The sequence below is a fragment of the Saccopteryx bilineata genome, chromosome 10 (genome assembly GCF_036850765.1).
Source record: "Saccopteryx bilineata isolate mSacBil1 chromosome 10, mSacBil1_pri_phased_curated, whole genome shotgun sequence".
NCBI lineage: Eukaryota > Metazoa > Chordata > Mammalia > Chiroptera > Emballonuridae > Saccopteryx > Saccopteryx bilineata.
In genome coordinates this window covers 48,358,760-48,374,241 of record NC_089499.1, presented here as the reverse complement: position 1 = coordinate 48,374,241, position 15,482 = coordinate 48,358,760, and the positions used below count along the sequence as shown (strand labels likewise).

The window sequence follows — 15,482 nt, the reverse complement described above, 5'->3', positions numbered from 1 at the left end:
GCAACTACTAATGCATTTATACATTTCCAGCAGCTACCACTGGGTGCTCAGTAAATTGTTACTGAATTTACTGACAAAGTACAGCCCCCCCCCTTTTTTAACAGATTGAAAAAAGCTAACTATCTACTTTAGGGTGTGTGGACATGCACATTTTAAAAGAAACCATTTTGGGGACATGATTTGTGTCAGAGCAGCAAACAAGCACTTGGAGAGATGTTCTTGGGCCAATGGAGTCCGGCTATTCAAGCTGGCTAAGTGGGTGGATGAGCTGGAACTTTAGCAAGTCTGCAGTACATACATATCTTGCCAGTGGGTGGCAGCAGACACTCACAAATTCTCTTCAAGATCATCATCCCTGATTTTACCCTTTGCATCTAGGATGGGAAATAGGTATCCTCTATTACTTCTAGTTTATTTCCTGATTTCTTGGTAACTGAAGATGTGTGGCTAAAAGAACAAGGCCTGAGTTAGAGACAGTAAGACCCAGAGACTAAGCACCTTGTTAATGATTAATGTCCAGACCAGTGCTAAGTATTTACTATGTACTAGGTTCCCCCCTAAGTGCCTTTGGAGTCTGCAAATGCATTGTTAGTGCTTTCTTCTTCTAGCTTGAGGTTTTGATCCTTGTGAAAACCTCAGTCACCTAGGGAGGATTTACATTCTATGTTGTTTTTAGGTCCTTTAGTTCCAGGTGGATGAAAATTGAGAACAAAGTTTCATGTTTGGAAGGATAGAGAAGAAAGAGCATGACATTCTGGGATGTGGACATGCAAGAACAGAGGAGAAGATGCAGAGACCAACTCAGTCCACTGAATCCTGACAGTGGCCTCTTCTGGTTTTCTACGTTTGTGCAGCCAAGACCATCGCTCCTAACAGTCATTAAGCAAGCCCTTAATGTGCACTTACTAGGTACACAGCTCAGTGAAGGAACTGGAAATTTGTAGATGCAATAATTATATTTGTACAGATGATTATATTATGATATATTAGCTCAGAGCATATAATCTGAACAACAGGATATAATCAATATTTAACATCCAAATTGTTCTGGACAATCCAGCGCTCACATATGATGGTCCTTGCTCTAAAGCAGGGGTCGGGAAACTTTTTGGCTGAGAGAGCCATGAACACCACATATTTTAAAATGTAATTCTGTGAGAGCCACACAATGACATGTGTACGTTAGGCATTATCCAATAAAAATTTGGTATTGTCCGGAGGACAGCTGTGATTGGCTTCGGCCACCCTCAACCATGAACATGAGTGGTAGGAAATGAATGGATTGTAATACATGAGAATGCTTTATATATATATAAACAGTCAGACAGACTCCCGCATGCGCCCAACCAGGATCCACCCGGCACGCCCACCAGGGGCAAAGCTCTGCCCACCAGAGGGTGATGCTCTGCCCCTCCGGGGCATCGCTCTGCTGTGACCAGAGCCACTCCAGAGCCTGGGGCAGAGGCCAAGGAGCCATCCCCAGGGCCCAGGCCATCTTTGCTCCAGTGGAGCCTTGGCTGCGGGAGGGGAAGAGAGAGACAGAGAGGAAGGGGGGGGGGGTGGAGAAACAAATGGGCGCCTCTCCTGTGTGCCCTGGCCGGGAATCGAACCCGGGTCCCCCACACGCCAGGCCGATGCTCTAACACTGAGCCAACCGGCCAGGGCATATATTTTTAACATTATTATTATTAAGATTTGTCTGCGAGCCAGATGCAGCCATCAAAGAGCCAGATAATCTGGCTTGCGAGCCATAGGTTCCCGACCCCTGCTCTAAAGCATTATTACATAATCTGGTGGTCTGAGGTGGGGTGGGTTAGAGGTATCACATTATTAGACAACTGAGTTTAAAAGGTGGTATCAGATGGTGATGTCTGCTCATATTTGACTCATAACAATAAATGGGATGAATTCAGAAGAGGAAGAAGCCATGTTGGCTGTGGTAATAGTAAAACAGCAATAATACCCAGTACATAAATGTTTGTTGCATTTTGCTTAAAGTAATTTATATTTGCATAGCATTTCAGAGTTTCTGACACTCTAATGTCAGTTACTCTCATCTGGCCTCATTACGTCTTCACTATAATCTTTGAGTCAGCTATTATTAATTGAGGATAAAATACTTAGAATAGTGGTTAGTACATAGTGAATATTCACTATTATTGTTAGATCCATTTTGTATATGAGGAAACTGAAGCTCAGAGAGGTAGTTACTTGCCCAAAATGACAGAGCTGAGAAGTGGTGGAACTAAGCCTGAACTCAGCTTTCCTGGCTCCTGTTTCTAGACCTTTCTCCATTATCCCATGCATAAAAAAGGGGGTGTTTAAGCTGGCCTTGCCTAGGTTGGGCCAAATTTGGAGGCAGTCTTAGCCAAGAAGTCTCTGAAGTCATGCTGCTCAGCCCCACCAGCTATAGTTGACAAGTAGTTGGGAATTGATAAAGGTATTATTCAGTGCCTTGGGTAAGAAGAGTTAAACCTAGAATCCTCCACTCTTAGCAATAAGAGGAGATGGTCCATCAAGGAAGCTGAAAGCCATTAAACTCACATACATCCTCAGCTGCTAGACTTGTTAAGAATGTTACAATAGGGGGAAATTGACAACACAGGCACCAGTAGGTATTTTTAGTCTGTGCTTCAAGGATGTACTTCTTGGGTTCTGTTTAGGACTGAGCACAGCTGGTGAATTTGGATTGATTTGACAAGACTGCCAGTCAGAGATACTAACTTGAGTACTTTCTTTGTACCTAATTTATGCAAGGGACTGTGTGTGGGAGGGGGGAGTAAGGGAGGTGAAATAAATTTCTCTAACTTGAAAACACTGAGGAAGGTGGTATAATATTTTTCTTGAGTGGGGGGGCAGTGTGGAAATATGAGTAAAAACTAAAACTATCTATTCCTTGCACCAGAAATTATGCAATAAATTATTTAATTATTTAATTATTTAATTATTTAATGGACAAATAATTGGAGAGTATAGACAAACAACATGGAGAGTATAGATAATATCACTATATCATTGAAATTTGCTGAGTTAGATCTTAAGCATTCTCACCACACACACACACACACACACACTCATGGGCATAACTATGCAAGGTGATGGGTGTATTAATTAACCTGATATGGTAATCTCATTTCACAATGTATATGTATATCACATCATCATGGAGTATACTTTAAATATATATATAATTTTATTTGTCAGTTATACTTGAATAAAGCTGAAAAAATAAATTTTTTATTTTATAGATATATTCTTAAATGTAAACCATTGTAACACTTTATAATAGCAAAAACAACCCCCAAAACTGGAGATTTAAATGCTCACACTTAATAAATATTAAATTAGTGCATGACCTCCAAATGGTATTTCATACAACTAGTAAGAAAGAGGTCCATCAGTATGTGCTGAAAACATATCACTAATAAGTATTTTTAAGTGCAATGAAAATCAAAGTTCAAAAAGAAGAGTTTATGTAACATGATGCCATATGCATATTTGAAGCATATAGGTATGCAGTTATATACATACGTTTTCCTACAATGGAAGGATATGCTAACACTGATAATAGTATGTGTGATGAGAGAAGAATGGGAAAGGAAAAATTTATTTTTCATTTAATCCTTTGTTGTACTTTTTGAGTAGTTGAACTATATGACATACTTTTTTTTTCTGTTTTCTTTTTTTAAATTTAAGCCGTTTGCCTAAGGTCACACAGCCAGGATAGGGCACAGCTAGGATTCCCACCCAGACTGTGATTCCAGAGCTCTGTGAGCCAGAATCCTTCTGGATTCTAGCACTCTACCTCCTCTAACAATGCTCTTGGTATCAGGAAGTACTTCTGTCACTTGCTTGTAAGCTATAAAATTTTTCATTGAAAATGCCTGAAACCAAAATATTCTAAGGCTGGGAACTGGAAAACAAGCTTTTTCTCCAGAAGAAGGCTCTTTGCCCCCTCTGCCTGTCATCTTGGCTCCTTTTATGTTTTATAAGATTGTGGCTCTGCCAATAGAGGTCAGTGACCTGGAGCCAGGAAATACAGACTAAGATTTCCAACAGGACAAATTACCTTAAGGAAAAGGCATTAAGATAATTAGAGAGGTGGGGGTGGGGAGAAGGCATGAAAACAGTGTCATTAGCCAACTTGGTCAATGGGCAGGTGCAGGAAGTGGCAGATGTCTATAAATATACTTTAATATTAGAGTTTAAAACCCACAAAATAAGTGAGTGAATTAAAAACCTTGGTAGCATGTAAGCACCCAGATATAAATTCTTAGTTCTAAGCTTAATTCTTACTAACTTCTGTGATTTGGGCATATTATTTAACTGCTCTGGGTTTGTTTCCCCATCAGTCAAATGTGCAGCACTTTCTGTTCTGGCTATTCAGAGTTGTAAGGAACAAATAAGGCAAGGAATGTACTTTGAAAATGCAAGGCATTATACAGAATGAGAAGTTACTGTTAATATCTTTGAGACTTACCTCACAAAAGGAGAGCTATTTTGAGATGAAAAATGGGTGGAAGCTCCCAAAAAGCGTTGCTTGTAACAGGGTAGCACATCTAACCAATACAAGAAACAAACCCCATGGGTCATTTACTCTAGTTCCCCCTTTTTATAGTTATGGACAGAGCCCCACAGAATCCAAGTTCTGCAGAGCAGTGATAACGCCATGTATAGACTATTACTTAAACCCATAAATAAGATAGAACAGTAGCCAAAGGGACAGGATATGCTACAGGACCCTTGCCCAAGGGGCTTGCTGAGCTATGAATGTTGAACAGGGTCCTAGAAGCAAACTGATGAAGTTTAGTAAGGAATTAGGGCAGAGGTAAGGGTATGGACTTCAGTGATTCAGCTCCAGGATGGCTTAGTGCCTCTGAGGAGCAATTTGAGGGTGGCCAGGGACTTGAATAGGACAAATGACAACTTCCTAGAACGGACTGTTCCAGAACGTAGAGAAGAAAGGAAATAGCCTGGCCTCATATAGGGTAGTTCACAGGAACCAGAGTGGGAAGTATTTGTAGTGGAACTAATGATCACAACATCAAGTCCCTTTTGAGCGGAAGAAGGAAAATATGCAACACAGCACACATGACAAGTCAGTTTTTGTCATTGTGGCAGTGAAGATGGAGAGAAGAATCACCAGAGGGAGATAGTGCTATACAGTGCCAGGGGCAATAGACTCAGACTTGGGTATGAATACTTGCTCTGTCACTAACTTAACTTATGACCTTGAATATGACATTTTCCTCCTCTGAATCTTGGTTTCCTCATCTCAAAAATGAAGACCCTTCCCCCTATCTCATAAGTTGTTAAAAGGATTAAATGAGATGTTCTTGAAAGCAACTAATACACAGTTCCTAGAACATGATGCCCAATGTATTCATTTATTCCTTTAACTTGATGTGGGACTTCTAGAAAATCTCCAGTGAAACATGCTAATTTGAAATTTCAAGCACAGGAAAAGCAAGCCCAACTTAGCTAACAGACACAGTTTGGAAAGGCCTTTTTTACCAAAGGAGAAACAGTCTAAGAGGCAGATAAAAAAATCTTACGGTGAGGAGGGAAGATGAAGGATAAAGTAAGAATGGATATAAATATAAGCACAACACAGTCTGCTTATAAGAGGCTGTGGAACAATTAATGCATTAATGTGGGTTCCTCCAGACCCAGGACAGTGGGAAGATTAGTACCGTATTTCCCTATGTATAAGCACTTTAATTTGGGGGCCCGAAATTTGAAATAAAAAGTATTACATAAAGTTATTGAACTCAAGTTATATTCATCATAAAATTCATACAACTTCTCATCTGTGCGAAAAAGAGGGAAATGCAATTAAAAATATCTACAACCACTGTATAAGACGCATCCAGTTTTTAGACCCCCAATTTTTTGAAAAAGAGTGCATCTTTTACATGGGGAAATACGGCAAGTACTGTATAATAGCTTAACTCATTTTCTTAACTCCTGAGAAATACAGAATAGGTTTTGTGTTCAATTATAGTAGCGGGGTGTGTGTGTGTGTGTGTGTGTGTGTCAGAGAGAGAGAGAGACAGACAGACAGACAGGAAGGGAGAGAGATGAGAAGCATCAGTTCTTTGTTGTGGCACCTTAGTTGTTCATTGATTGCTTTCTCATATGTGCCTTGCCAGGGTGGCGGGGGTGGGGGGGTGGGCTACAGCAGACCAAGTGACCCCTTGCTCAAGCCAGTGTGACAACCTTGGGCTCAAGCTGGTGAGCCTTGCTCAGACCAGATAAGCCCACGCTCAAGCTGGCAAGCTCAGGGTTTTGAACTTCCGTTCTCTGCATCCCAATCCGACGCTCTATCCACTGCGCCACCACCTGGTCAGGCTATAGTTTTCCTCAGCATCCTCCTCTTTTTTTTCTTGTAGCCTCACATTCTTTTTGGCAGTGTGGGTATGAAAGAGCAAGATAACTGTTTCTTTAAAAGTAAAATTTCAAAGGTGGAAACTGCCCTGGCTAGATAGCTCAGTTGGGTAGAGCATCACCCCAAAATGCAAAGGTTTTTGGTTCAGTTCCTGGTCAGGGCACATACAAGAACAGATCCATGTTCATATCTCTCTTTCTCCTCCCCTTTCTCTCTCTCTAAAATCAATCAATAAAAAAGAAAGAAACCAAATCAGATGGAAATGTCAGATAGGGGAAGATAAAGAAACTATAGAGCCTGACCAGGAGGTGGCACAGTGGATAGAGCATCGGACTGGGATGCGGAAGGACCCAGGTTCGAGACCCTGAGGTTGCCAGCTTGAGTGCAGACTCATCTGGTTTGAGCAGAGCTCACCAACTTGGACCCAAGGTCGCTGGCTCAAGCAAGGGGTTACTCGGTCTGCTGAAGGCCCACGGTCAAGGCACATATGAGAAAGCAATCAATGAACAACTAAGGTGTTGCAACATGTAATGAAAAACTAATGATTGATGCTTCTCATCTCTCTCCATTCCTGTCTGTCTGTCCCTGTCTATCCCTCTCTCTGACTCACTCTCTGTCTCTGTACAAAAAAATAAAAAAATAAAAAAAAAGGAACTATAGAAGATTGACCTAGTCTTAACCAGGAATGATAGTAGAGATACTCCTACTTTTTTTACTTCTTTGGTGGCCAAAAGACCAGAGATGCTATGGAATTACAAAACCTGTGAATGAAAAGATGCTTGGTTTATTTTATAGGTGGTTAAGTTGAGTATATAAAGGAGAGGAAGTGGTTTGCTTGAGGCTCTCAATCATGCTGCTCCAATTGCAAAGTTAGGTTCTAACCCTGACCCATGTCTCTAGGCTGTCATTCTGGGGTTCTGTCTGCTGTAGGCTTATCTTTGTGATAGTGAATTTCTGACCTCAAACAATTGTACAAAACTAATTTCTGTGTATTTTTTCTTTTTCCAGGGCCAAGTGCTTTCGGGGCAAAAAAGTCCTTGGAGATTATGATATCAAAGTAGAACAGGTAATTAGCCTGAAGCTCAGAGCTGCATCTGCGTCATCTATCCCTGCCGACATTCCAGAGTGAACAATCTAGTTCTGCTGTGTGGAGTACAGTGTCTCTCACTGCATTCCAAGCTATCTCCTCAACCCCAGTCTTTCCCCAGGGCTTTTCTTTCTGTGAAACATAGTCCTGACAGTTGTGTTTTTCAGTTTCTCTGACTTTTGTCATGGTTCTCATATCCATAGAGAGGCAAGTAGTGTGGCTATTAGGGGCCTCGTGCAGTACATAGTTCTCAAGCTGAAGGAATGTCTTCTAGGAACACTGGCCACAGCTCCGTACTGTTAGTGGCATGGTATTCTTGGGTGGGCGCATGCCTACCATTCAGGTGTGTGGCCTCAAGTGGTGACTACTCTTCTAGTCTTTGATTCATGGTAAATAGAAATTATATCCATTTAAATAGGGAGTGAGCCCCGCTGGTTGGCTCAGTGATAAGAGCATCAGCCTGGCATGTAGATGTCCTGGGTTCGATTCCTGGCCAGGGCACACAAGAGAAGCACCCATCTGCTTCTCTACCCTTCCCCCATCCTTCCTCTTCCTCTCTATCTCTCTCTTCCCCTCCCACAGCCAAGGCTCCATGGGAGCAAAGTTGGCATGGGCACTGAGGATGGTTTCATGGCCTCTGCCTCAGGCACCAGATTGGCTCCAGTTGCAACGGAACAACGCCCCAGATGGGCAGAGCATCGCCCCCTGGTGGGCTTGCCAGGTGGATCTTGGTTGGGCGCATGTGGTAGTCTATCTCTGCCTCCTTGCTTCTTACTTCAGAAAAATACAAAAAAATAGTAATAATAATAAATAGGGAGTGATACACAGTTTTAACCGTGCATGTATTTTCTATGTAATAATAGAAGTTACTCGTCATTCCTTACATACATAGTATGCTATGATTTACAGAGTATGTTGCCATCAATTACTGCATTTAGTTCTTTCTTTCTTTTTTCTTTTTTCTTTCTTCTTTCTTTCTTTTTTTCTTTCTTTTTTTATTTTTATTTATTTATTTATTTATTTGTATTTTTCTGAAGCTGGAAACGGGAAGAGACAGTCAGACAGACTCCCGCATGCGCCCGACCGGGATCCACCCGGCACGCCCACCAGGGGGCGACGCTCTGCCCACCAGGGGGCGATGCTCTGCCCCTCCGGGACGTCGCTCTGTTGCAACCAGAGCCACTCTAGCGCCTGGGGAAGTGGCCAAGGAGCCATCCCCAGAGCCCGGGCCATCTTTGCTCCAATGGAGCCTCGGCTGAGGGAGGGGAAGAGAAAGACAGAGAGGAAGGAGAGGGGGAAGGGTGGAGAATCAGATGGGCACTTCTCCTGTGTGCCCTGGCCGGGAATCGAACCTGGGACCTCTGCACGCCAGGCCAATGCGCTACCACTGAGCCAACCGGCCAGGGCCATCTTTTTTTCTTTCGACAGAGACAGAGAGAGAGTCAAAGAAAGGGACAGATAGGGACAGACAGACAGGAAGGGAGACAGATGAGAAGCATCAATTCTTCACTGCAGCACCTTAGTTGTTCATTGATTGCTTTCTCATATGTGCCTTGACCAGGGGGCTCCAGCAGAGCGAGTGACCCCTTGCTCAAGCCAGCAACCTTGGGTTCAAACCAACATCCTTGGGCTTCAAGCCAGTGACCTTTGGGCTCTAGCCAGTGACCATGGGGTCATGTCTATGATCCCACGCTCAAGCTGGTGAGCCCATGCTCAGGCTGGATGAGCTCGCACTCAAGCTGACTACATCAGGGTTCCAAACCTGGGTCCTCCGCGTCCCGGTCCGACGTGCTATCCATTGCGCCACATTTAGTTCTTAAAATAAGTTGTTAAAAGATAGAAGGTGACAGAGGACAATCTGACTTTGGGTGATGGGTATGCAACATAATTGAACGACAAGATAACCTGGACTTATTATCTTTGAATATATGTATCCTGATTTATTGATGTCACCCCATTAAAAAAATAAAATTAAAAAAAAAATAAGTTGTTAAAATAAGTTTTTAGATAGGCAGAGTTAATAAAAAATTTTTCCCATTTTATACATGGGAGAAACTTTCCCACCAGAAAGTATAAGTAACTTGCCTAATGTCTTACTCAGCTAGCTGGGGGCAGAGCAATACTAAAACTCAGTTGCTTGATCTAAAACCTAGTGATTTTATGTTGAAACTGATAAAGGGCATGTTTGTCTTGGTCCACATTCTTGTTCTCAGAGGCAGCACAAAGGATGCTGGTGGGCTGAGAGTCTGAAGACCTAAGTTTTGTTCCTGTCACTACCAGCAGAAAGGTTTTGTTTTATTTTTGTGCAGAAAAGACACTTAACTGCTTCTTCTGCCTCACAGAGTTACTATGAGTTAGCTGAGATCAGTTTGTGAAAATGCTTAGAAAACTATAAATAAAACGTCTGGTGGTGGGGATGTCACTGCTGCTATGTGGAGAACTTGGCAAAGTCAATACTGTGTTCTGATTTCTCTACTGTTATTTTCATTTATTGTTTTTACCATAGTTAAAAACACATAACATGAAATTACCTTCTAATCCCTACTGTTATTTTCCAGGCAGAATTTTCAGAGCTCAACCTGGTGGCCCATGCAGATGGGGCCTATGCTGTGGATATGCAGGTACTCCGGAATGGTACAAAGGTTGTCCGGTAAGGTCCTTTCTGTCCTAGGGATTACTGTCACTGTCTTCAGAGTTACCATCTCTGGCTTGCAGAGGCAGTTTCAGAATCAAGTGATGGAGTAGGACAGGGGTCCCCAAACTTTTTACACAGGGGGCCAGTTCACTGTCCCTCAGACCGTTGGAGGGCCGGACTATAAAAAAAACTATGAACAAATCCCTATGCACACTGCACATATCTTATTTTAAAGTAAAAAAACAAAACAGGAACAAATACAATATTTAAAATAAAGAACAAGTACATTTAAATCAACAAACTGACCAGTATTTCAATGGGAACTATAGGCCTGCTTTTGGCTAATGAGATGGTCAATGTGCTCCTCTCACTGACCACCAATGAAAGAGGTACCCCTTCCGGAAGTGCGGCGGGGGCCGGATAAATGGCCTCAGGGGGCCGCATGTGGCCCGCGGGCCGTGGTTTGGGGACCCCTGGAGTAGGATAATAGTGCTATGTATAGTGTGCAGAACTTGATGATGTATGCTGTGCAGAAGTGGTACAGGAAGGCAGAGAAAACCAGTCCCTGCCTCAGGAAGATCTTACTACAATGGTAGAGAAAGCTTCATGGACTGAGACCTTACTTCGAAGTAATGGGTTTCCTGTCAGAGGGGTTCCAGGACTCCAGCCCCACTTCAACCAGTGCAGCTTATTGTTTTTATCTCTGCATATATTTTTCCTGGACATCAGGGTTCCATTGCTATTAAAAAAAGTTTGAAAAACTTTTAATCTAGCTTAACGTCCTATTTTACATTAATCTGCTTAGATTCACTCAGTGAGTTGGCAGCAGAGCTCTGTGTTCTACGTGTCATTTTTATATTCTTCATCCCTAGGAACTCATAACTCTTATAGGAAAGCCTAGAGTCAGAAGCACTTACATGCTGGGTAGAATGCTGAGCATTTAGAGATGTGATCAAATATAATACAATTCTTTGAGGGAGGTGATAAGAATTCTAGATTGGGGGAAATGATTTCCACAGTATAATTCTTATCAAGGGCTTGATGTGGCTTCAAGTTTTCAGATATCAGAGTCTTGTTCCAGAAAGTCTTCACTTCACTGTCTTCCCTATCTCAGCCTGCAGTGCCCTGACACTAAGACTTCCAGTGTGCAATAAGAACTGGGTCAGTGACAAAACTCAGGTATCTGGACCCTAACAATAGGAAAATGTGAGCTCATCTATGTCCATCCCCTAAACTAAGGAGGAGGACAGAAAAAGATGGTTGCCTGACTGGTGGTGGTGCAGTGGATAGAGCATCAACCTGGGACACTGAGGATCTAGGATTGAAACCCCAAGGTCACCGGCTTGAATGTAGGCTCACCAGCTTGAGCACAGGGTTGCCAGTGTGAGCGTGGGATCATCGAAATGATCCCAAGGTCACTGGCTTGAGCAAGGGGTCACTGGCTTGGCTTCAGCTCCTTCCTTGGTCAAGGCACATATGAGAAGCAATCAATGAACTAAAGTGATGCAACTATAAGTTGATGATTCTCATCTCTCTCCTTTCCTCTCTCTCTCTAAAGAAAGAGGGGGGAAGAAAGAAAAAGAAAGAAAGAGTGAAGGGAAGGGAGGGAGGGAGGTAGTTTGTCCAGGTGGGAAATGAGCTCAGGGAAATTCTACAAGAGAAATAATGGGTTTCTCCAGCTGCAGGTAAAGTGAGTCATAGGGGTATATGCACACAAACAGGTGGTGACAAGGTAACAAGGTAGTGGGAGGGGTCTGGTAAGAATAATGCAGGCTGTCTCAGGTACCAGTGTAGGAACTCAAGAACTAGCCATAAGTCTAGAGCTCAGTTCCTATAAGATCTGATCTTAGGCATACAGCTGGAGCTAGTTTCCCAGAATTGCGACAGTAGGAGGTCAGAGCAGCTCTAGCACTTGATGCTAACTAAATCTCCTGAGTGACTGAGGAGGGCTCCTTCCATCCCCCATTAAAAAAAACTGATCTTTGAGCTTGGTTGACGCTGGAGTTATACCTGGGAGATGGTTGGGTGCCTGGGCAGAAAACCAAGTATGTCATTGCATGTGGTGTGAAATTGCCGAGTCCTGGAGCCTTGAGGTTGGAGGCTGCCACAGAATTGAGTCTCTGAGAAGATAAGGCTCCTCAGGAGTAAGGGCATGAAGACAGGGGCCCTGGATCAGCTGTGGCTAAGAGCTTTGCTGCCTAAAGGTGAAATGCAGGAAACCTTCCCATGCATGGGAACATTCTGTACTCTCAGTGCTTCCTGTAGCTGTTGCTCAACCTTAGTTCTGCAAAAAATATTTGCACCTCTCCCTAGTGTCTGCTTTGAAAGAATAACATTGAGAAGTCTGGCATCTGGTCTCAACCAGCCTGAATCCTTGTTCTCCTGGGGTCCTGATGAGGGCATCACCTATTTTAAGGAACAGTTTTAAGGCATTAAAATAGGACAGTGTCTGCTGGGTCCCCCTTGAAACACCAATTCTGGAGCCATGATGAGGTTCAGCTTTCATACTTCTCCATAGTGACGGAAAATTTTTGTTCATTTGAGGCATGAGGATCTAAAAGTGTTTTTTCCCTCCTGAAGGCATTTGTACCTTAGAAAAAGGCAGTGCTTAACTCAGAAAAATAAAGGAATTTCAGAAATATGTTTCTCAAATCTCCTTTGATATGTGCCATAATACCTCATTTCTAGTCCAAAGGAGAATAATAATAAAATAAGGGGCTTGGACCAGGTAGCCCCTAAGGTCCCTTTTCTGTCTTGGGCTTTGGAAATGAGAGACAAACTGATATATAACTTGAGGTGCTGTTAATGGCATACTTGCCTCTACATTCTTATCAGGTCTTTCCGGCCAGACTTTGTGCTAATCCGGCAGCATGCATTTGGCATGGCGGAGAATGAGGACTTCCGTCATCTGATCATTGGCATGCAGTATGCAGGCCTCCCCAGCATCAACACACTGGAATCCATTTACAACTTCTGTGACAAGCCGTGGGTGGTAAGTGAGGTCTCTTTCTCCCCCAGGTAAAAGGGTAGTGTAAGGCCAGGAGCCGTCATCGTGACCATTCACATGCAGGTTCCCATTGGATTCGGGCAGGCGATAAAGAAATGGCAGAGTCAGAGGATGGGGGGCCATCCTATTTATTGGTGTCTCACCAAGACAGGCAAACCACAAAAGAAGACAAGGGAAAAGCAGAAAACCAGCTCTTCCCATGAAGGGCAAGGGATCAGGGGAGCCCCTGCAATTGTGATAGCAGGAACTGTGTGTCTGAGCTCCTGGTCTGTCCCACTTTATAGTGTAGAAAACCAAAATCCCTTAATCCAATATACAAACAAGGAAGTCTCCGATACAAAGTCACTTATCCAAGGCATAATTGGATTTCTCATGAGAGTGCACCACCCAGATCATACAATCAGTCAAGGGTGTGGGGAAAAGCTTAGTCCCAAAACCAAACCTCAGGCTACAACAACCTGGCCTGCTTATAGCCTGTCCCCCACACCCATTATAAGTCACAAGCGAGCAAACATATATATCATGTTTACAAACTTATTTGACCAACATTCCACCCCTTTTGCTCGCTTTACAATCTAAACCACAGGCATCTTCCATGATGGTCACTGTGCAAAGAGTAGGATACATTGCATAAACAGAAATAGTACCAACTACAGCAATAGGATTAACAGATCAAAAACTATGGGCGAAATGAGAGAGCTGTCAGTGGCACCAAGAGAGGCAAATCTTTTCCCTCTGGCAGAATACAGGCCAGAGTTTTATCTGCAGACAGCACTGTAGCTGGCACCAGAGGCCGCCCTGAGCGGGCGTACCAAACCTTATTGGCCAATACACCAGCATCTTCTGGTTCTATGTGTAGTAAAATAGGGGAACTCATTATTGGCCATAAAGAAATTACAAAGGTGCCCTTCAAAATGCTGTCCCCTTGAGCACTCAAGGGATAATACACTTCTACCTTAGGTGACCAGGTGCTGGTTGCCCAAGGAGTTAACTGGAGGTCCACCTCTAACCCCTTTCCCCATGGTGCCAACAAGGCCACCCATCTCAGATGGGGGGCCTGTACAGTCCAGGGCCAAGTCCATTGAAGCCGTTGTCCTTTAAGAAGGGCTGTTGGAGCAGGCAAGAGCACGTTGCCCTGCTGTCCGAAACCTGGCTTGAGTAAAATGTCCTTAGTGCGTATCTGCAACTGAATAGGGGCAGCTGTCCGATGCAGGAGGGCCTCTACTGGAGCTGGGCTTCCCCGTCGAGGTCGCTCATTCAAAATCCGAAGTACTGTCCATAAGCGGCGTGTCCATCCAGTAAGAGAGCCGGTGCCCCCCTCCTGTTGCAGTCCCTGCTTTAAGAGTCCATTATAACGCTCAATGATGCCAGCAGCCTGGGGGTGGTAGGGTACATGGTACTTCCAGTCCACCCCCAGCTTTTGAGCCCATTGCCTCACCGTTGAACCAGTGAAGTGGGTACCATTGTCACTTTCAAGGACCAGCGGTCGCCCGTATGCAGCACTCAGGCGGTCCAGAGCCTGTATGACTGCCCTCTGGTCAGGGTTACGAGCGGGGTAAGCAGCAAGCAGCCCGGTGGCAGTATCTACACAAGTGACTGCATACTGGTACCCTTCTGACTTTGGTAAGGGTCCAATGATGTCTATCTGCCATCGTGTCAGTGGGACATGACCCCTCTGGATCTGTCCAGGTGACACCAGTGGTCTCCGAGGGTGTTCCTTGGAACATACTGCACATTGCTCACAGGCTGCAAGTACCTCTGCATAGGACACAGGCAAGTTCCCAGCCTTAACCGTAGCCCACATAGTTTTCTGTCCTGCATGGAGCAGGCGCCGGTGGAGCCACTGTGCCACATCACCTGCAGGTGCAGTCTCCAACCATCGCACCCTTGCCAACGTATCTGCCTCATCATTCCCAGGATGGGCTAGAGGGGCATGCCCTGTGACATGATATACTGTCACCTGCTTCTGGTGTCCTATTTCCCATAAGTCCTGCCACATGGCCTGACCCCATAATGGACGGTGCATTACCATCCACTGGTTAATGTGCCAAGTAGCAATCCAAAGGGTCAGTCCACGGTAGACAGCCCAACTGTCAGAACAGATCACCAGAGGTGAAGGTTCATTATGGGCAACTAGCCAAACAGCTCTTAATTCTGCCCATTGGCTGCTTTGGCCTGTACCCATGTCCATCCAAATAGTCTCAGTGGCTGGATGGAAGGCGATAGCCGTCCATTTGGCGGGTTGGCCCCTGCTGGAACCATCAGTATACCAGGCATCTCCGGGGATGGGCACCCGCCCCTCCTGGTAAGGACTGACCTCAGGTTCTGCCTCCTGAGCCCCAGTTGCACCTGACTCTAAGGTCGC

At 44.2% G+C, this 15,482-nt stretch overlaps 1 protein-coding gene across 1 annotated transcript in view; it reads left to right on the top strand.

Annotated features, from left to right (window-relative positions):
* SYN2 (synapsin II) overlaps positions 1–15,482 on the top strand; it is a 237,620-nt gene that overhangs the window by 173,367 nt on the left and 48,771 nt on the right. The window contains exons 2-4 of the mRNA XM_066245801.1: positions 7,397–7,454; positions 10,034–10,125; positions 12,946–13,102. Of these exons, the coding sequence (XP_066101898.1) occupies positions 7,397–7,454; positions 10,034–10,125; positions 12,946–13,102 (307 nt within the window). The remainder of the gene's footprint in view (positions 1–7,396; positions 7,455–10,033; positions 10,126–12,945; positions 13,103–15,482) is intronic.